Source organism: Sinohyriopsis cumingii, chromosome 14 (genome assembly GCF_028554795.1).
Source record: "Sinohyriopsis cumingii isolate HCF-2022 chromosome 14, ASM2855479v2, whole genome shotgun sequence".
Classification (NCBI taxonomy): Eukaryota; Metazoa; Mollusca; class Bivalvia; order Unionida; family Unionidae; genus Sinohyriopsis; species Sinohyriopsis cumingii.
The window spans coordinates 29,526,685-29,548,531 of record NC_142974.1 but is presented as its reverse complement, the minus strand read 5'-3'; the positions used below and the strand labels follow the sequence as shown (position 1 = coordinate 29,548,531).

The following is a 21,847-nucleotide window of genomic DNA, read 5'->3' as shown; positions in this document are numbered from 1 at the left end:
ATAACACAGAAAGGTAGATTCCAAAATGCCACACGGGAGTTATTTGATGGTAGTCAAGCGTCGCAATATAAGCACATACAGGTATGGGTTTTATTATCTTTAAACTTCTTTTATCATCTAATATAGAAAACGTTCGAAGCTTTTGCTTTGTTTTCATTATCTTTCAGTAAACTTTGTTTCAAGAGTAAATGCGTCATTAACATCTATCCGTCTGCTCGACTGTCTATCTCTCAATGGGATAGTAAGAACTAAAAAGATCATACATGTGACAAATTTGGTTAAGTCGTTGTTTACAAATTTGATGGAAATTTCCATTGAAAATGACGTAAGAGCAGAACATGTTCTTGTGTCATAGCTCAGGTGACAGTCTGTATATAACGAGACCAAAGTAAACATTTATTCATTCCTAATATAAGTTCAGCTCTGAAACCACTGTTAGTTGTGTTCAAGTAGAATTTTACAGGAATCATTTATTTGGTATAAATCGCTATTGTGAAGTACATTATGAATTATATATTGTGATACATTAAGATTATTGACACATTAGCACATTCAAAGCTACTGTGTGTGTGTGTGTGTGTGTGATTAGGATTTTTATCGTAGCTGTAACAATTTTCAGTCATATAGCTACGATGTCTGCAGTGTGGCAGTTTACAGTGATGTCTAGCGCTGGGGCATATCATGCCGCAGACATGTAGCATGATGTCCCACCCAGTCACATTATCCTGACACCAGGCCGACCAGTCCTAACACTAACCTTTTAATCCTGAGAGCCTAGCGAGGCAGCTGTTAGTACCATTTTTGTAAGTCTTTGGTATGACTCGGCTGGGGTTCGAACCCACGACCTCCCGCTTCAAAGCTACTGATACATAATCACATTCAATACTGGAATTTATTCAGAACACTCTTTTGGACTTGTGATAGAACTTTAATATTTATTTGTGATTTTATCTATAAATATATATCGGAGGGACACAGAAACATCAAGATGATACAATTCCTTGGTGGAGTAATTATCTTTGTACTATCTTAATTCAAAAGAAACCAATTTCAACTGCCTATAAATGTTAACTGCATCAGGGATATCTCTGTAACAGACATATTAAATCAACTATGCTTTCTTCAAGCCGAGCGCATGGAGTGGAATTGTTGCTGCGCATTGTTTCATGCAGATCAGTCTCGAATGTGATATCATTATGTCTATACTAGTATTTTCATGGACACTAAATAATGATAAAGCAAATATACGCCTAAATACTAAGCTGAAGAAAAAGAAAAAGAAACGCAACTACACCTCATGGATTTCACGAAGCAGAGCAACATAATATACTTCAGCTTCCTGACTAAATTCAGTTTTGAACACAATAAAAATCAGTTTACTTGTCATATTCTACTACATTAATTGAACAAAAATTCAGGTTTGATAATGAATACAAGAATTATTTAGCGCTTGTTTGAATAATAAAATACTCTTCCAACAATCATTACTAATTATTTTAAATATTACTGATTAATTATTGTAAATAGTGCTGCAAAGACCTCGTATCTGCAAAGAACTCGCATCTATCCATCTCTCTCTTGCTATATTTTTTTTAGGTAAATGTATGCGAGGGTGTGTAATTTGTTTATTTTCATTTGTTAACAGTTTTGACTTCTTTGTTCACATGAATGCAGTGCCCGAAAACATGGCAAATACAGATAAATGCCATGCTAGAACGGGATCAAGAAGGTGAGTTATTATTTATGATGAAAGACTGTTCATTTTGGTGTTTGGGATCAGAAGTATATCAAAATAAATATATTCTTCATACATGAAGCATACGCTACTGTATTTTCTGCAGAATAAACGTTGTTTGTTGACACGTAGATAAATTATCTGAAAACGAAGCATCAGGCAATTTTTTTAAGGCTGAAATGATTATACGGGTCAGGTGAAGTTTGAAACATTGGTTTCTAATGATCCGTTTGCACATTTAAAAAAAAAAGGTCAAGTGTTTTTGATCTTGTACGTGAGTTTCCTTACTGATACCGCATGCTGCATGTTGCTCAGAACTATTAATTTTGGTTAGTTGGCATATGATAATCACTTTAAATGAATAGGTTTTTATGTTACTTAATGTAAGAACAGTTGCATAGTGTTAAACCCGCTCAAAGTAGCCTCAAAATCAAGCAACGATAACAATGTTGTTATAATAGATCTAAACAATCTGTAAACTTTATTTCCAGGCACTTTTGTTTCAGATCTTCATATGTAACTGCTCTGTGGTATTGTTATAAGTCACTATCAATTCCAAATCTGCATCTAATTTCAAAAGGAAGTTTTAAAACGGATTTTCTTGGCGAAAGTATGTAATGAATCTCCAAAGCAGCTGAATACAAGTAGACTTTGGGTATTAAGTCTTTTATAGTCCGTTCTCCTGTTGCATGAAAGACAAACGTTGCATCGCACAACCCCTCAACTTCCTTGAGGCAATGCTTTTTTATTATTATTTGGGCATTGTGAAAAAAGGTTATAGTATTGTTATAGACACTTATATACTTACATATCCTGTATTCGATTGGCATATACGTGTACATCAAATTCTGTCGTAAGCAAATGCTTTAGAAAGGAGAGAAAAATGCTCTATTATTATTATGTTAGAAAGGGTAAATTTATTTTTAGTAAACATGGTAAGAATTCCGCAAAAAGTTTAATGCATCACTTCTCAAATAGTGCTTGCTGCATTTTAATAATATCAACTTTGTAATGTTTGTTAAATAGTTTTCTTTCTATAAAAGAAACATCGCTCATTCTTACGTACGGAAACGACAAAGACACGTGTTAAGGGTGATCAATTATGATACAAATTATGGATCAACATAAAAATATTAGATGCCTTTTAGGGCTTCATTTCATTATGCCACGATCATCTGGATAATAAAAATCTGATACTCAAAGTAGTTATATTAGACTGACCACGAGGAATACTTGTTTAAGACATATACGAGACACAGTCTTTGTAATGCATATGGTACGTACGCTCAGCATTTGAGTAAAAATGCATGAATATTTATTACATTAGCATCTCCTTCGTTTTTTTTCTTCATTTCTTCAATCAGTGACAATCCGCACGTGGGAACCAAGAGACAGGTTGAACAATTGCAGAAAGAAATACGAAATGTAATGGAGCAAATAGACGAGATGGACAATCGCGCGCAGATGAACGTTCGTAGTGAAATTACATTGTCTGCTCTACTCTTGTGTTATGCGAAGTGGGCGCTGCTATCCACAGGAAGGCATTCGAGACTTATTAAGTTTTTTAGAAAATAAGGGTTTATGCATCGAATGTAAGATAACACAACGTAAACGAAGCAAAATGATTTGCCTGTATCTCTTAATCATTATTACGTATATTTGGTTTAATTATATCTGATTTAATATATATTTTTTTTCAATTTAATTGCTTGTCAGTTTTATTTTTATATATTTTTTGAATGCTGTTGTAATGTAAAGATATTCACTAGAGATAATACTTTTTTCAGAGAATCGTTTGACCTTGACTGTTCGTTTTGTAAACAATCAGGTGTTGATCTAGATCCTGACCTTGATTCAAAATTAGTAACAACCACGTAAACAAGTTCAATTTTTATTTTAAAATGATTGGTTGTTGTCGAGGTCATGATGTGACTAGGAGTTTAAGATGTAAACAATTTTTTAAATTATTATTTCTTAGAGCAAAATTATTGGTTTTCGTCAGGATCAAACTGAGTGTACGTGATATTTAACAAGTACCTAATTTCTACGAGGTTCTAAAACAGGATCACGTGATCCCCTTTTTGCTTTTAAAAGACGATATAACCTTTGTTTTCGAGAGTTATTCTCTAGTACACTGGAAGTTGTATCTTGTGCTCTTTGGAGTTATTTCAAATTACTAGGATTGGAGTTATTTCAACTTACATGAATGCAAAAGTATTAATTCTTTTTTTTTCTGGAAAATACGTGTGCTCATGTGAAATTGTTGAACAAGGACAGTTTTTATAAAATTTATTTGGATTTCCAATACCGGAGTGATAATTATTATTTATACAAGGAACTGTATGCTTCAATATTACAGGTTACAGTATACCTCATCGTCTTCCATCTTGGATTCTTCGTCGGGACTTGAACATGAAATCAATAGAACATTTTGTTATTAGGACTACTAAAAATATTTTTTGGTTTATTCTTGGATTATTTTTGGATTTGATTCTATAAAACCGTAAGTTCATATGTTTTCATTTTTACAGAATTTTTGCAGGAAAATAAATTATTATATATTTTCAAAGCTCGTTGTTTTCACTCTTTCTTTTGTTACTGTTTATTCGAACCTAAACACGTAACAATCAGACTTTCTGAAGTTTTATTGTGTTTTCGTTTTCTGGGACCTTATTCAATCAAACGAGTTCCAATGGTACTAAAATTTAATTCCGATCTTGAATGTTCTGAAGTACATATAACCTGTAATGTGGCAATGTGCTGACTGTCTCGATATGTCACAATGACATGATCCATAATATTTTGAAAAGAATTCACTGTAATCCCATAATAGTGATTTTATCGTGCTGTCAGTGAAGACTTTGTAATTCCAGTGATAATTTAAACCAATAAAATCTGAAACAATAATTGAACACTACTGAAAGATTATTCCACTAGTCAGATGATTAGGGTAGGAATTAGGAATGTTAAGGTACAAACACGTATATTAAATCTCAGACGCAATAACAGAACCAATAAGAATAGCATTAATTCATTTCCGGTTCATTCTGAGTTGTAAACCGTGCCAGGACCTTGACTGTAAGTTTTGCAGCCAATCAATCAAAACAGAGGTGGACTATTCAATTTCAAAATAAATATGTTTACAAACAAAATGACATTATCATAAACTACAAACCCACAATCATGGGTAAAATTAGCTATTTAATATGTTGTTTGGTTTTTTGTTTTACATCAATGACACTTAGAATCTATATCCATAGAAAACAACATAATATAACTCTACATAACACTGTTGTTTACCTCATTGTGCCATTTCAATCAGCTGACCTCGGAGATATAATTTTAAATCTCCTCGGCCTTGATGTTGAACTGGTGTGTCAGATTATATTAACTGTAGATATTATGTACCTTTTCAATTTAAATACTTTTCTCAAAGACTAACTTCTATCAACTAATTATACGCATGCATTCACTCACCGTATGCAATCATTGGTAACATTTAAGGTATAGGAACATTTTCTAACATGGCTCTTTTTTCGAAAATATATTTAAAATACGCTATAACAAGATATATATATATATATATATATATATATATATATATATATATATATATAATTTACAATTACACTATTTAACTATATATTACTTATTTTCATGTCTACTGCAACAGATACAAATTGCCCTATGAGTGGTAAAACGTTAAATTTTGGATATTAAAGGTAACTTGCAGTTAGTGATTTGTTGTAAGCTATGTAACGTACTATGCACCCCAATAAGGGGTTTATTTACTGGGGAGCTGCTACGAAATGTAAAGACCATCACCCCACCATTTGCGAAGTCAGTGCGAGGAAAGGACAACACAACATTTACCAGGGATCAGTTACACAAATTAACTGTTAATGCAAATGTACTCATCTTTCAAAATCAAGCACAATACAACAATACATATTTAAATATACCAAGGCAGAAATGATATACATATGTACCATGTTGTTTAATGCAAAGCTAACTATAACACTAACTAAATTACCAGAATTGAGTAATACATTGTTTATATCTCATCCTTTACCATTTGTATATTTCTTTAGGATATTCTTTCTAATTATAATTCCTTCGTGTACCCTATATCATGCTGTTGTTTTCTGCGCATTAGAAACAAACCAAAGTCATAGTTCATGGTCTAAAATCGTTGATGATTGCACATAATGCAAACAGTAGTATGCAGCGTGAACGCGGTTTATTTCTCTGGAGAGTATTAAGACTGACAGACGATTATTTAAATTCGAATTAATAAAATGGTGTGTTGCAACAATATAAAATGAATCTAGAAGCATCTACGCTTCGTTCAATTTAATTCATTAGTTTATTATCATAAGAATTATCATACCTATTGCATACCTATCACACTTATTACAAGTGTAGCAAGTGTAGCATGGTTGTCAAATGCTACATGTGCAACATTTAATAAAAACCCCAAAGCACGGTCATTGTCAAAAGCTGCAAAAGAGAGGATGGATAAATATTCTTTATAGTTACTTACTCTAAGAATAATGGCATATCTAGTATTTTAAACGCCTTGTAAACATCTTTCTCTAGTGAACATCTGACTTTCTTATGTCTAGAGGTTAGCAATTGAATGTACTTTGATGGTTTGTTTAATAAGAACTTTATAGTTAGTTTTACATGAAAGCTAGTATACACAGGGCATACAAAAATAAACGTTATTCGTCTTTGATGTCATGCTTGGCACAGCGTATGCAACTTCTTTCACTTCTGTCGATTTTAGTGCTTCCATATCTCCCATTATTCTTTTGTGACCATATATCCCAGTTTTAATCCTCAGATTATGGGAAGATACTCGGATGTTTAACTAACGTAACCAGCTTTAAATATCTAAGTGGGATTCTTCGATGTTCCCCATAGACACCGATGTCAGACGTATATATTTTTGCACTTAGCAAATATTTCAAAAACTTCCATTGTACAATGGCTTCAACTTGGTGAAAAACCCATATATTTGATGCATAAATCAACATTGGAATGACATAAATATAAATATGTTTAAAATTTTTATTATAATTTAAGTGACAGGTTTTCAAATTACAAATAATCATTTTCAATGCCCTTAGTGCTTTATCAGCCAATATTTCTTGAGCTTTAAAGAATTTTCCATTGCTCGAGAAAACAAAACAAAGGTAATTCAAATGCTAAACAAATTCAATATTAATCCCGGCTAGATGCCATACTTTGTTTTGCCTTAAGAGATAACTGTTTCTAAAGATCATAACTTTAGTTTTATCAAAATTAATATTTAGATTCCATTTGTTACAATAGTCGTGTATATTAGCAATAATCTTTTGTAGGCCCTCAAATATTCCTGACAATAAAAGTAAACCGTCAACAAACAATGTCACAAATACAGATAATTCGTTTAACTCCATATATATATATCTCCCGAAGATAGTAATGACGTTTCCTGTTCTAAAATACATACTGAAAGCTAATACAAGTGATAACACTTCACCTTGCTTCAATCCTACTCCATACTCAAAAAAGGAACTACGAACACACCTATGAGAAACACACAATTTAACTACACCATGCGTAGAACGAAGAACATTTAACATGTTGCCATTTACGCATTGTCTATAAACCTTCTCCCACACATAATTTATTTAAACACTTTGAAATGTCATTTTAGATCAGCAAACACTGTTTAATACATGGTACTTTGACTTAAATACTTTCTAATGAAAGAAAGTAAAACAAACCTAGCGCCCGTAGTTCACACTCCTTTCTGAAAAGCAATTTGTGCATCCGATAGTTTGTCAGTTTTCTCGCTCAATTCAACAGTCTTTAATTTTAAATACTAGTAAAGAATTTTGAAAACATCTATAATTTCCAGTATTACAAGTGTCACCCGACTTTAATGTAGGTACACTTTCTCAATCGCCCAATTCCGTAGGAATATGTCCACTATTCTACCTGTATTTGGTCTAAGAATCTTTACTCCGTTTCTGAAATACACGTTCAGGAGATAATCATTACCATGTTGTTTCGATGTTTTGTGGTTATGTATCGCTTTTACTATTTCTTCCTTTCTTATTTGTTATCTGGTTCTTCAAAGATTGTTATTTGATCCCGTAGATCATTTTCATATATTTATTTGTTTCCTCATTTAAAAATGACTCGCTTAAATTCTGTAAAGTCCTGAAATATTGGAAAAATTCATTAGACGAAGTACTTTCAGCAGAGGTCAAGTTTTTTAATAAGACATTCAGGCATTTCTTCAAATTAGACTTTTTATATTAGAACTTATGTGATAATTTTTTTATATAGAAACTTTACTTTTCTTACGCATTTCTTAAAATGATTCTTTCTTTCAAGCACGAGTGACATATCTGGTTCTCTTAAAGTTTTAATATTGATGGAAACTTGGTCCAATTAGCGATTTTGACTTCCCCCGTACTCACTATTAAACAGTAAAAAATTTTATTTGGTTCTATAATCGGTAAAACAAACACTACCAACACTTTCACTGTATGACTTCTTAAAGTAAGGCTTTCCAGTACAATTTAAGATATTTATGAATTCTCTCACAGCTATATATATACTATCTTGGTCACGTACATAAACATTTACTTTTCATTTGTCAGATTGGACTTAGTTACCTTCTAAATCTTAAAGGAATACAGCTGCATTCGACCGATCCAATTAGTAAGTAGTTTTGATACTTTTGGCGTTCATCTAATGAGAGATAATCACACTCCATATTGAAAGGAAACTCTAATGATAAATGAACAAAATGAGCTGGAATATCGCGGGCATAACAATCGGAGAGTAATGATGCAGTACCAAACAACATAAAATATAATCTATAGCATTACTTCCACTGCCTATTCTCAATCCAGCTGCTTTACACAAAGCAAGCAAACAATTATCAAACGCATGTGAACCTTTGTGTATGAAAACTCTCATATTATCATTATTAATATCAAGATCAGAATGGTTTTCTATATGAATGGGACCATCATTTACAAAGAAGCTCCGTTTTAAAACAGTTGTGGTATTTAAATAAACAGTAACTACAGTATCGTAACCTTTAGATTTGTACTCATTTACAAAATTATGTATATCGTCGGAAATATGCGTGGTTATCAGGTTATATATTGTTGATTCCTCCGGAGAAAAATAAAGGAAACAAATAAAAATATCTGTCTTAAAACTACAAGCAACTTTATCTAATTTGCACCAAGCATAAACATCTAATTTTGAATGTATTAGCTTGATGCTATTTTTCAGCTTTTCTCTCTAATAAGTTATAAACCCTTCACTATTTCATCTTTCTTTTATATGAATTAACTTCATATATATATATATATGTATATATATATATATATATATATATATATATATATATATATATATATATATATATATATATATATATATATATATACATATATATATACTGTGAAGTGTCGAATTTTGAATTGCAGTGAACATGAAAGTTGAATGCATTGAGCATTACAATTTTGTCTCATTTAAGCCAGAAATTTCTTTGTGAAGGGTCACTTCGACCTTTCGTCCTTCATCTCCCTCCATGCCAGTATAAACTTCAATGGGGCAGCATTCCAACTCAGTAAAATTGACCGGGGTACCTTACCACGGTCCTCAGAAAGTAAACATTTGAGCTACCAACCCTAACCGCTTGGTAGGAACCTATGTCATATTATTATTTTTTCAAAGGGAAATTGTTACGCACCGTCGTTCACAGATTCTGAGTTGACTAAATCTGATGAAAGGAATGATATCTTTGGGAAAAATTAGGGACCGCTGCCTACGATTGGGCAGAATAAATTAAGGCGTACACTTTAGAAGCAATCAGACTTTAAAGTGACGACCTTAGTCAAAATTTTTTAATCTAAAATTTAATGAAAGATGCAAGTAGTCGACTCCTTCGAAGCCTAAAGAGAATAGTGTTTTCCTCGTTAATCAAGACAGGTACCAGGTGGCCGACTTGTAAAAGGAAAGACAGGTTTTAGTGCTAGGACGCACAAGTTCTGAAAGAGAACAGCAATAAGGAACAGCTTTCTGGGAGAGAGACGGGACAATCTAAAGACAGAAGCCCAAGGAAAAGAAGGACGAGCTCAGAATAAAAGGACCACGAAGTCCATTAAGGGTCAAAGCATGGAGCTGAGGAATACGATGAACTAGGAAGACATTGATACACGGTCAAGGGCGGAAGGTGATACAAGTTGGTCGTGGACATTACGCTCTTTCCACCTCTCGTTATGATGATGAAATAACTCCAAACTGGAGGCTCCAGTTAAATTATATTGACATGATCTAACGTGAATTGAAATTGCCGTTATTAATTAGTTCTGATTAAATTTGTTATTTTCTTGTCAAAGCGGACTCGTATTGTTTTATTTCTCCCCAGTATTCTCGCTCAGGTCTCTGTTGAAATTCTATTCTTCTTTCACTCCCGCCGGTCTATAATATTGAGTGACGTCATCCTCTAGATAACGCCAGCCAAATCCAAGTAACCACACCTCTTACCAAGAAGGCGACGTGACATATACCCTGCTAAATTTAACTTAGGAGCTTCTATCGACCATGTTTCTGATAAGCAAAGTATGTCATTTTGATACAAGCTCACAAAAGGCCTTCGCTTCTTTCTTTCAAATGGTATATCCATAGACATTCCATATAAGAATCTGTGGTCCACCATATTGTCTGGCCTAAGCATTCATCTGTCTGTAAGCCTCCGTAGTCCTTAAGCTTGAAGTGGTGTGTGGAAATGCTTGCAGCTCCGTTTCTTGCAGAAACCTTTGTACGTTATGCTGTGTTCGCTGGTGTGTGGGTATTAAAGGAACATCGTCACCATCTACGTATACGTGTTTACCTTTGCAAAAAAAAAATCAATTTGTTCTCTTGTTTTTGCACTAACGTAATCAATTGCAAGGTCCTTTCTCGCTTGGTATACGTCAAACGGTGATTAGGCCTATCTCTCAACTTCTTTTCTCCAGCTGAAACGCTCGTTCTCTATCCAGGTAATAATAGTAGTGAAGGGGGGCACTCTACGGACAATGGGAATTACCATTAAAAACACCCGTGGGTCACTCTACGGACAATGGAAATTTAACATGGCGAAAAATCGTGGGTCACTCTACGGACAAGGGGAATTTAACATGGGAATAAATCGTGGGTCACTCTACGGACAAGGGGAATTTAACATGGGATTTTTTTTAAATTTTAAAAAAAAATTTTTAAAAAAGGGGTAGGCAATTCAAAGGCTATCTCTTTTCGAGAAATATGGCTGGCCCTGAAAAGGGCCTTTGGGTTTTCTTCTTCTAATTTCTTCTTTTCCTCCACCAACTTCTTATTTTATCTCCAACACTCTTTCTCTTCTTTTTTTCTCCTTCTCTTCTTTCTTCTCTTCCTCCTCTTCTTCTTTCTTCCTCTTCTCATTTTCCTCTTCTTTTTCAATCTTTTCGTTCCATTTGCGTATTCTTATTCTTTCCTCTTCATCCTCCTTCTCCTCCTTGATCTCTTTCATGACACCACTAATCTTGTCCTTTCCTTTCCTTAAGTTATTAATTTCCATCTTCACACGATGGGGACTATAGGAATAATGGTCTTCAACCAGTCTTAATAGCATCTGTTCCATTATTCCTAAGTTGTCTAAAACGTCTTGCAAGGTTTGCATCTTGTCGATTTGGTTTGACGCCATCTTCTTTTTATTCTTTGCAGAATGGTTTGAACGACCAACATTGTGGGTTCTTATACGAAAAGCGCGAACGTGAAGGAAAACATCCCCCTAAAAACATAAAATGGATCTTACCTAGATCATGACCCAACAACGCGCGTACGTGAAGGAAAACATCCCCCTACTTTTTTCATATAATAAAACCCTAACTATACTCTTCACATACGCTAAGAAACCCATAATCTACTATTCACACAAACATACGTCAGCTCTTACTAACACAATCACACAAACACATACCCTCACATTTTTAAGAAAGAGTTAGTGTTTATATTCACACTACTCTACCTACACACATTGGCAAATTGATGGTTATTTCTTTTCTTGAGTATTGGGTAGCCCTGAAAAGGGCTGGTTTTTTTTAAACTTCAGAGGCCTTGGTTAATGGTGGCACCTTCCGGGTCTGGCACCACAGACACAACGTCTACTCCAATCATTAGTCCAATTCACATGACTTGTTTGAAGAGCAGACGGTGGGTGAGTGGCTTCACTATCCCACTCCTCCGTTTGCGGAATAGTGAACACTTCTTCTTCTTCCCTCTGTCTTCTTTGTCTTTGTCTTCGTTGTGATTGTGGTTCAGCTACAGGCTGGCAAGATGTCCTTGCCTCAGGTATCACCTTGCACACAGGGTTCATCATAGGGTGACACCTGATCTCTCTCTTTCTTTCATTCTCTTCTTTCATTTTTCTCTCCTCCTCCTGTTCTATTCTCACTTCTTCCACAAGGGCCTCTGCAGTCAGCTCGTTCAGTAGGTATCTGGCATACTCCAGATGCATCTGAAGTTCCATCAATTTAGTCAGTCTGTTGCTCATTTTTTACTGTTGATCAATCAACAAGGGTAGCTAGACTGCCCAGCGAGTTTCAATTTATAGTGAAAGCGCGGACGTGATGGAAAACATCCCCCTAATGACATGAAATTGATCTTACCTGGATCATGACCAAAAAACAACAACAACGCTCGGACCTAAAAGAAACACTCGCTCACTTTTTTATGCTACCCATTACTATTTTAAAATTTTTTTATAAATCACTTCAATTGACTATCCACATACGCAAAGCAATCCAATCTAACCTAAAATATATACCTCAAACAGCCCAAAAAAAACAAACATCATTTTAATCTACTATCCACACCAACCTATTTTTTCACTTACAAACACAATCACACAAACACATACCCTCACATTTTTTAAGAAAGAGTTAGTGTTTATATTCACACTACTCTACTTACACACATTGGCAAATTGATGGTTATTTCTTTTCTAGAGTATTGGGTAGCCCTGAAAAGGGCTGTTTTTTTTTGTTTTGCTATGGCATTCTTTTTTAGTTTCTAAGAATGCGATGTCCTCTGAGGATAGACTTTCTGGCGATAGGTCTGCTACTTCGGAAAGAGAAGAAGAATTCTTTGGTGTCGATACGACAATCCACAAAGCCTCTGTCAGCTTCAGGTTGCTGCTGCTGCTGTTGCTGTTGTTGCTGCTGTTGCTGCTGTCTCTGAAGTCTGTACTTCTCTGTCCATTCTTCTTTCTCCCTGTTCATTTCTTCTCGGAAGAGCTCTTCTATCAGGTCTTCAGTGATTTTTAACATTCTCACATTCTCTATTTCTTCTGGTTTCGGTATCAGACTGTGTCTGACCCTATGCAAATTCACGTAGGCTTCGTTGAGCTTAGCTAGTTTGGAGCACATCTTCTTAGGAGGATGAGTCGACAATGGATGGCTACACTGGGAACAACCCGGTTCTTAAAGTTAAAGCGCGGACGTGAAGGAAAACATCCCCCACACGGTTTTCGAGCCGCAACGTTCATGAGAGGGATAGTAAGAAATGAAAGAGCATCAATCCAACATTCTTATAGCTAAACAAAAGACAAAGGCATTTTTTTTCTAAACACAACATTTTTTATTCAAAAATCACTTAACACTAAACAACAACATTTTTAACAATAATCCAACACTATAACATCAAACAATTTTTTTCAAATCACAAACATTTTTTTCTTCAATTACAATCTACTTTAAACAAGGCTGACAACGTTGTGAATGAAATTGTGATTTCCACCGTTGGAAATCATTAGGCCATTGATGGACACTACGTTTCCTAGCTTGAGACAAAAGATAAGCATAATGGTCACAAAACCATCGATCTACTTTCACATCGTTTCTAGCAGAAGAACGAGGATCGAAATGAGTCACTAAATGTTCTAAGGAATAGCCCAGGCTGCGATGATGCAGAAAATACACACAGTACTTTCCACACACTAAGGAATCTGTGCCTTGTAATTTCACGTTATTGAATCGGGTGGTCTGAGCATTTCTTCTCATAAAGTCGATGATATCGTCTTCCAAAGGGGGCAATCCGTACGAATCGAAATATTCCACACAGCCTTCTTGAGGAAAGTAGACGGCTACCCAGTGGGTTCCTGGGAGATGACTGTCGTCCGTGTTGATCACATAAGCTTGATGGTCTTTAGGTTTGCGATGAGGGAGTTCATCTTTAGCACAGACGACAGGATTCCAAGAAGACGTATACGAACTGTGGTTCAAAAGGTAATAAAGTTCCCAGGTATCCATTGATTTGTGTGTGTTTTCTTCTTCACAGGTAATAATGAGTCATCAATTCGATCCTGACTTTTTGCTTGAAAATGTCTGACAAATAACCGTTTCTTCGTTTCGTTTCCTCACTCTGATTCAGGAGAGCTTCGATACGATGGATCTCTTGAGTGGTTAATGCTGGACAAGAATGTTCACGCAAGTCTTTATACCACTGGTGCAACACGTCTTTGTTCGAGATGAGACTCCAAGCTTCGTCCAGATACTCGTCCAATTTTTCTTCTTGACTTAACATTAGGCATTTATCGTGTTGAATTTGACTGGGATGATCGTTTTGACATCCATAGCAATTTTTCTTGATCAATTCCGTTATTTTGTCGACCAAGTGTTTGGCAAAACAGGAGACTAAATGGGCTTCTTGTTCTGGCCATCTCGACTTCATCATGATATCTTCGTCTTTGTCTTGAGATTCTTCTCCTTCCACGGTCTCCTTACATTCCATCTCCAAAGTTTCTCCACTAGGTAAAGAGGGATAACAGTCTTCCATGGTTTTCTAATAATCTAGAATGACTTCTCTCAAACTGTTGATTTCTATGGTATTATCGAATTCTGCATACAGGATGACGTTCACTGTCTTGTCCAGTGGCTTTGCAAACTGAAGTTCCACACGAATCTGGCCAGATTTTATAGGGTGGAAATGTCCCTCGTCGCTGCCTTGGTCTGGAGTGAAATCGAAAGCCCACAAAGCATAGCCTCTTGCATAATCCTCGTACTCAATGCCGTGACTGGTGTTGGTTCCTAACTGACCCGTGGCTTCGTACAGGGACAAGTACGATCTCAAGTAATTCGTCTTAGTCTTATCGGTGTCATCAAATTTAGGTTCGAAAGGTCGGGTACACAAGGTCTTGCCATCTCGACTGACTTCGATCTTGGACACGCCAAAGTGTTGAAAGTTGAAAGGATTTTTAGCGATGGCTCCGTTGAAGGCTTCATTCTCGACCATACCAAGGATTAAACGCTTGGGTAACTGCCCTTGGAACAGATGATCTTCGATCATGGATCGCTGGTTAGCGGGAATGGTGAACGTTTTCACTTCTACGCGTCGGATGGGATACTTGGCAGTCGTTCTGCTCAACGTCTGACTGATTTCGTTTGCCACTTTAGGTAACACTTCTACGCGTCGTACGTAGAGTTTGGCTTCTTGGATTATGCTTTTAGGAGCCTTAGCAAGATCAGCAGCCTGCAAATGGAAAGTGGTACTGCTACGATTCAGTCTCAAGCGAACATTCACCCCGTTCAGCAAATATTTCTCTTGCAACCACATGTCCAAATGCAAACGATCCATCAGTTCTAAACTCCTCTTGTTTAAGATTTTCTCTTCTCTTGCCTCAAAGCCTTCATTGCTTTTATCTACTACGTCGAACTTTTCTGGTGTGTCATCTACCCACAGCACACAGGCATTGAGATGACTTGTCTTGGCATCTGTTCCGTACGTCAAGAGATTTTCTAGGTAGGCACGGTAAGGGTAAGTATCCATGCTGCTGCTGACCAGTTTGTTATTCAAGTACAAATCCACTGAGCTGAACAAGGAATGCATGAAATTGTTGACGGGAGCTATATCGTCATCGTCTTCTACTCCTTTATCATCTTTTTTTAGAACTTGGACTTTCAAGTACAAGTAACTGCTATTCAGATCGATGTAATCTTCGGGCTGTCCTTTGATTTCAAACTCGATGGGAGCGGAATCGGTCAATGAGGAGATGGGATGAAATTCCACCCATTGGGATTCTTGCATCGTCATCATGGTGGGGGGCATGGCAAACAGATCCAGTTCCGTCTTGGAACAAGCGCAAGACTCTCGGTGCATCATTTTTTGTTGTTGCTGTGTTTCAATAATCGAAAACGTCTAAGTCTCGAACGGTTCTTCTTTTCTTGGCCTTTCTCGCTTGAAGTCTAGTGAAAGGGTGTTTTCTTCTTCGTCGTCTCTTTCTGCCTTGTCCTTGCTGAATGCTTGACTCGGTAGCGTGCAGGGCATTTATAGGTGTGTCTCGTCGGCCCAAAATGTCTTTGCCCGTTTGCAGCAAGACATTTTTACCTGCCCTCATGATGGCTTCTTTAGGGTTTTGTTTGTCGATGATGACATTTTGGAGAAATTCTTTGCCTTGTGTCAGTGCCGCATCTTTCAAGGCGTGCAATCCGCGTGTCACCATCGGTTTCAACACCGGGGCCACCGAACGAAAGGCCGATTTTAACATGTCTCCTAAACCGTGTCCTCGCTGTCGAGCCACCCCTCGGTACACTGGATACATGACTTACTTACGAGTCGTGAGAGAACCGTTTTCGAAAATGGAGTTTCACCGTGACTTTTCCTTTGGTGAATGGAATATTTTGTCCCAAATCTCCTTTTATAGTAATGTTGACCGTGTCCAAATACGACTTGCTGACCGGCAAATAGTGAGGATGGACAAATTCGCGGTGGACGTGGTAAGTGTTTCCACCTTCCTCGTCAGCGTTCGTGGCAGAATCCACTTTGAAAGGAATGACACGCAGTAACGGCACGGAGGTGTGTCCCACCACGTTGTATTCCACCACATCGGAGTACACAAAGATCAAATTCAGTCCTTGGTTCAGTTCTACCGGGGTACGAAAATACTGGCCAAAAGTCACGTTGTCGTAAATGATGGGTAATTCGGTTGGTGTTTTTTGTTCTAATTTCTTCCTCATCTCCATGTCACCGCCCAACATGTCAAACAATTCGGGACAAAATTCAATGGAGACGATTTTACTTCGCTCAAATTTCATCAAGAAGCGACGAGCTACTTTGTGGTACTCCATGGTGACACTTTTGTTCCTGAAATTGTCCTTCTTAAAAACTTCCCCAAACACACCATTAAACTTGGAGGCTATGGCGCTGACCAAATGATGACCACTGAAATAATAGCCTGGCAGAATGGACAAGTTGTAGGTCCACGTTTTAGTTTTCTCATCATAGGTTCTATTGGTATATGTGCCAATCTTATCCAACTCCTCTTGCAATGGTTTGTCATGAACTTCCGCCTTAAAAGTATTTTGATTGGGAATGACATTGTGGACTTGGGTCGGGTGAATCATTTCCACTAAAGCCACTTCCCAATGGGCTTCGTGATCTAACTGGATGGCTTGAGGTAATTTGGCCGTGTAACAGCACAACGTGTTGTTGGGAAACACCTCCATGGAACTGTCACTGGGTAAAGTTAAGTAAAATTGGTTTTGGTGACTCATAATTCCAGAGTTCTGTGACTGTCCGAGGGGTTAGTGGATGTCAGAGGCGTGTCTCCGCCCAAAATGGGGTTTTGGTTGTGGTTGTTGTTGGAGTGGTGACTGGCACTGACACTGGACACAACGTTCCCGTTCGAGGAGAATTTCAGGGAGGGATTGGGAAGCAGGTAACCGATGCAACTGCTCAATAAAATGGTCCACAATTGTTTGTCTCCTTGTTGCAAACTCAAATTGGCGATGGCTGCCCCGATGACACAATACACCACGAAGATTTGGCAGAAAAAGACGATTTGCGTTTTAGGCACACGTTCTCCACACCACACCCACAAGGGTTGTTTTTGTAAATCTTGCACAGAAGAACTAGGGGAAGAAGGACTGGTCGACGTAGCTGCGTCTGATGTGTGAAAGGGCATGATGGTCACTTCTTCTTTTTATAGTCGATGACTTGCGAAGCGTCGATCCAAGAATCGAAACTGGGTGGATATCCTTTCCAACGTACTTTGACTTCTTTGACACGTCGTTTGCCCACTTTACGGGTTCTGCGTTCGAGAATGCTTTCGATGTCGTACACGTCGTCTTCTTTTTTGGTGACACGTTGTAACTCGGGCAAATAAAACGTTCCTTTGAGTACTTCTCCGTTCATGTCTTCCAATTTATAGACGGCAGGATGACGGCCATGCACTCGTCCAGTGACGCGAAACAATTCGGTCGTCCAGTTAGGTAAGTAACCTTTGTCGAAAGTGCGTTTGGTTTTGCCAATGCGCACCCAATCTCCTACGGTCAACTCTCCACTTTTCTTGGGGACAGCCCTCGTCGGGGACGTACCGAACAGGCGCTCGAACACCAGCACTTCGTTGTCGGGAGTCACGTCTTGCGGGGCACGTCCGATGCTTCGATGGTAAGATTGGTTGTACGCTTGCACCAGGTGCGGTAAGATGTCGATGTACTTCAGAGTGTGGTGATGCGTAAAATATTTCCACATGCGTTCTTTCAAAGTGCGTTGAAAACGTTCCACGATGCTGGCTTTGGTTTCGGGATTCTCGGTGGTAAAAAAAATGAATGTCACGTTTCTTTAATTCTTTTTGGAAAGCTTGGTTCAGAAATTCGGTGCCTTTGTCCGTTTGCCATCGAAGAGGGCGACGACCGCTTTGTTTCAACACCCGTTGCAGGGCTCGCACTAACTCGCTGCTGGATTTGGAAGTCAAGGGTACGACCCAGGCAAATTTGGAAAAGACGTCGATGACACAAAACAAATATTTGTAACCACGATTGTAGCTGGCCAAATGAGAGACATCGGCTAAATCGGCTTGCCATTGATGATCGATGCCTTCCACTCGGGTGCGACTTCTGGCAAACTTGCGTCGAATGGGTTTGTGTAAAGTGTAGGTAGCTTGTTCTTGTAACCATCGTTGCACTTGAGGTAAACGGAGACTTTTCAGTCGCGTTTTGGCAGCACGATACAATTTTTGAACTCCTGCGTAACCTGCAGGATGCGAGGGATCGTAGTAAATGCTAGCTAAGACTTTTTCCATTTTTTTGTGTTGATTGGTGTCTTAATAAGGCACCCACTCTTGGAAGAGGCTACTCTTTTTCTCTTGGGGTATTTTCTTGGATTGCAAGGCTTTGCGTGTGCGACCGGCAATAGGTGTCGAAGAGGAGGAGGAGGATGTCTGAGCAGGGGATATCGGTTCTTGTTTCACTTCTGTCTTCACTTCTGTCTTCACTTTCTTTTTCTCTTGTGAGGAAGAAGGGGTGGCCATCATCTTTTTAATCCATCCAATTCTGGAGGTAGGTGGTGTTGTTAACTTGCGTACTTTTTCTGGTGGAGTTTGAAACCCTTCTTCTTCTTCTTCTTTTCCTTTTTCTGTCTTGGTCACGGGTACTGGTGGTACTGGTACTGGTACTGGTGATGGTGCTGGACTTTTCATCAAGGTCTTAAAATCTTTCAAAGTGGGTAGAGCTGTTTCGTCTAAAGCTTTCTGGTGAAAGAGTTGCAGTCTTTGCAAGAGTTGACCGTACTTTTGCGATTTTTCTGTTTCGGACAAATCTTGGCGATCCAGCAAGGATTGCAATTCGTGTTGTAACTGGGACATCTCGCTCAAATTGGGATTGGGAGGTAAATGCGGGGTGCGTTGTTCTTGCCACCGATGGTATTCCATCCATCGTTTGTAAGGCACTAAAGCTAGTTTTCGTCCTTCCATGGGGTTGTCAGGGGTGAATTCTGAGATCTTGGGACTTCCGAAGGCCTTTTTATCTTGCTCCCATCAGTCCTCCCAACATGGTTCCCAAGACTCCTTTCAGTATGGGGCCTAACAAGAGAGGTAAAATGCCTCCACGTTGGACCAACATCTTCTTTTTTTGACGAATGGGAATTTTCTTTTGAACCATTTTTCGAAGAACGTGACGATATTTGCCTAAGCATTGTTTCTGGTGTTTGGACAAAGGGATCGTGCCTTTCAAAACGTTCAAACAACATTCGCACACGGTATCGATGACCTCTTTGGAGGCCGTTTGAATGAGTTTTTTTCGTAGGGGTGGAGAAGCTTTGGACAGGACAGATAACAGGTCCCCATGTTTGGCTAAACGTGGTGGTAGTCCTTTTCTTTTCTTTCCTTGGGGTTTTCTGGAGGGTGACATCTTTGAGTCTTTAGGAGCACCTAAAAACACTGATACCCTACTCGGTCACAGGCCTTTTTTATACTGGAACGCGTCGCCACTGATTGTCTTTACGTTTTATCAGTTTGAGGACAGGCATGACACGTCGTGCAGGGGTACGTAACGGACTAAATCGAGCCAGTTCTTGCTTGGACAAATCCAGTAAACTTTGTAACATGCCCGATCTTTCTTGAACTTTGATTTTGGGAGAAGGTACTTTGTGAGCAGCAGCCACTGCCGCTAAATTGGAAGGTCCTGCCACTGGGGAAGTTCTTTTGGGGGTCATCAACGGAGAAGTTCTTGGTGTAATCAACGTCTCCAAGTACTCTTCAGTTCCTGGTGACATCAACGGAGAAGTGGACAAACGTGAGGCTGCCGGAGACGTTGTGGCAGGTCGTGGCTTGCGAGTGTAAGGTTGCGTCCTGGCCGAAGTGCCTCTCTTGCGACTAGTTTTCTTCTGTGGACTTTTCTTTTTTTGAGGACTTTGTCTCTGTTTCTTTTTCTTGGGGCTTCTTTTCTTTTTCCGGGGTGATGGTGGTGGTGTCTGGTAAGAGGAGGGTCCCGCCACTGGAGAAGTTCTTCTTCTTGGGGACTTGGTCTTTTTCTTTTTCTTCTTGGGGCTTCGTTGAACTTTTGTCTTAGGGATAACTTTGGGGGCATTAGGATCCCATCTTAAGAGTGAGCGAATGATGACCCCTCCTAGAGTACCGCTCCCTCCAGGTTTCAAAATGATTTGTTTTTTGGTTTGAGTGTCGATGCGGGGATCGGCCAGTTGGACCAAAGCGACTTTGTTTCGATCGAAAAAGCGTTGGGTTTGATGAGGAATTTGAATGATTCCTTGGAGTAATTGACGTGCCGTCACCGTGAACCATCGTAATACTTCTTTGAGACTAGCTTCTAAGACACGAGCTCGTGTTTGTGGATCTTTTTCTCGGCTGATGCCATACAAGGCACGAATCAATTTGACGGGAAGATGCGACTGAAGGGACGTCATGTTCACACTGTGTGAGACAGACGAAAAAGGGTCTGAGGTTTTTATAGATTTTTTTCATGGGAGGAGTGAAATGAAGTCGAGGACGGAGACGTGTACAGGACAGGCCCTCCGTCTTGGCACCAGTGGTGAAACAAGTGGGTACGAAATCGCAAATCCTCGGGGGTCGTAGGTTTCAAATCGACGAGTAAATAGGCGTGTGGCGTTTGAGTGGCATCGTCGTACGCCTGAGTCAGCCAAGGCGTTCCTAACTGTTTGGCTAAGACTTGCACTTGCGATTTATCTCGAGGGCTTTTAACCAAGACCACGTAATGCGCATTGAGACTGATGGTGCGATGGGCTTTACTTTGTTGAAACAAATTTTGGGTGATGTAAACGACACTGGCATTACGGTGATGCCCTTTGCGCGTGAACCACAGTTTAATTTCTTCTTCGTCTTCTCCTAACATGTCGTCGAAAATGACCAAATGGGTTAGACGGGAGTCAGAGACGATGCCATCGTCTTCTTTAGGAATGCCTTCCACAAACACGATGGAATCGCCTTGACTTTCTCGCAAGAGGCTGTACGCCGATTGCCACTCTTTGTAACACCACACGATCCGTTGAGGGGGCCGATCGATCAAATGATGTTTATGTTCGATCAAACGTTTGACGAATTCGGTTTTGCCTGAACCGCTAGGTCCAGCAATGAGCATGTTAAAGGGATGGCGAAGATACAAAGCCTCCCAACTGGCACGATCTAAGTGTTCGTCGATGACTTTGACAGTAGAGGAAGAGGGAGCAGAGACAGCAGAGGTAGCCATGGTATGAGAAATGTCACTTGTGACACGAAAAACAAACAAGACAAGAGTTTATATACTTTTTCAGAACACGTTTATTGAATGT

General features: G+C 38.6%; 1 protein-coding gene and 1 long non-coding RNA gene across 2 annotated transcripts in view; both read left to right on the top strand.

The window, feature by feature from the left end:
• Window positions 1–21,847, top strand: part of LOC149783497 (uncharacterized) — a 229,699-nt gene that overhangs the window by 128,709 nt on the left and 79,143 nt on the right. The gene's annotated exons all lie outside the window — the stretch shown is intronic.
• On the top strand, window positions 9–4,259 carry LOC149783498 (uncharacterized). The gene is made up of 3 exons (XM_089933129.1): window positions 9–81; window positions 1,646–1,729; window positions 3,100–4,259. The coding sequence occupies exons 1-3, from the start codon at window positions 26–28 to the stop codon at window positions 3,308–3,310; spliced, it is 351 nt and encodes a 116-aa protein (XP_089789255.1). The 5' UTR covers window positions 9–25; the 3' UTR covers window positions 3,311–4,259.

What these genes read in the sequence shown, in the direction of transcription:
- LOC149783498 (XM_089933129.1), top strand. Translation starts at nt 26, where the DNA reads ATGCCACACGGGAGTTATTTGATGGTAGTCAAGCGTCGCAATATAAGC. An exon ending in CGCAATATAAGCACATACAG is followed by an intron (nt 82 to 1,645) that starts GTATGGGTTTTA and finishes ATTTGTTAACAG; the next exon opens with TTTTGACTTCTTTGTTCACA. An exon ending in GCTAGAACGGGATCAAGAAG is followed by an intron (nt 1,730 to 3,099) that starts GTGAGTTATTAT and finishes TTCTTCAATCAG; the next exon opens with TGACAATCCGCACGTGGGAA.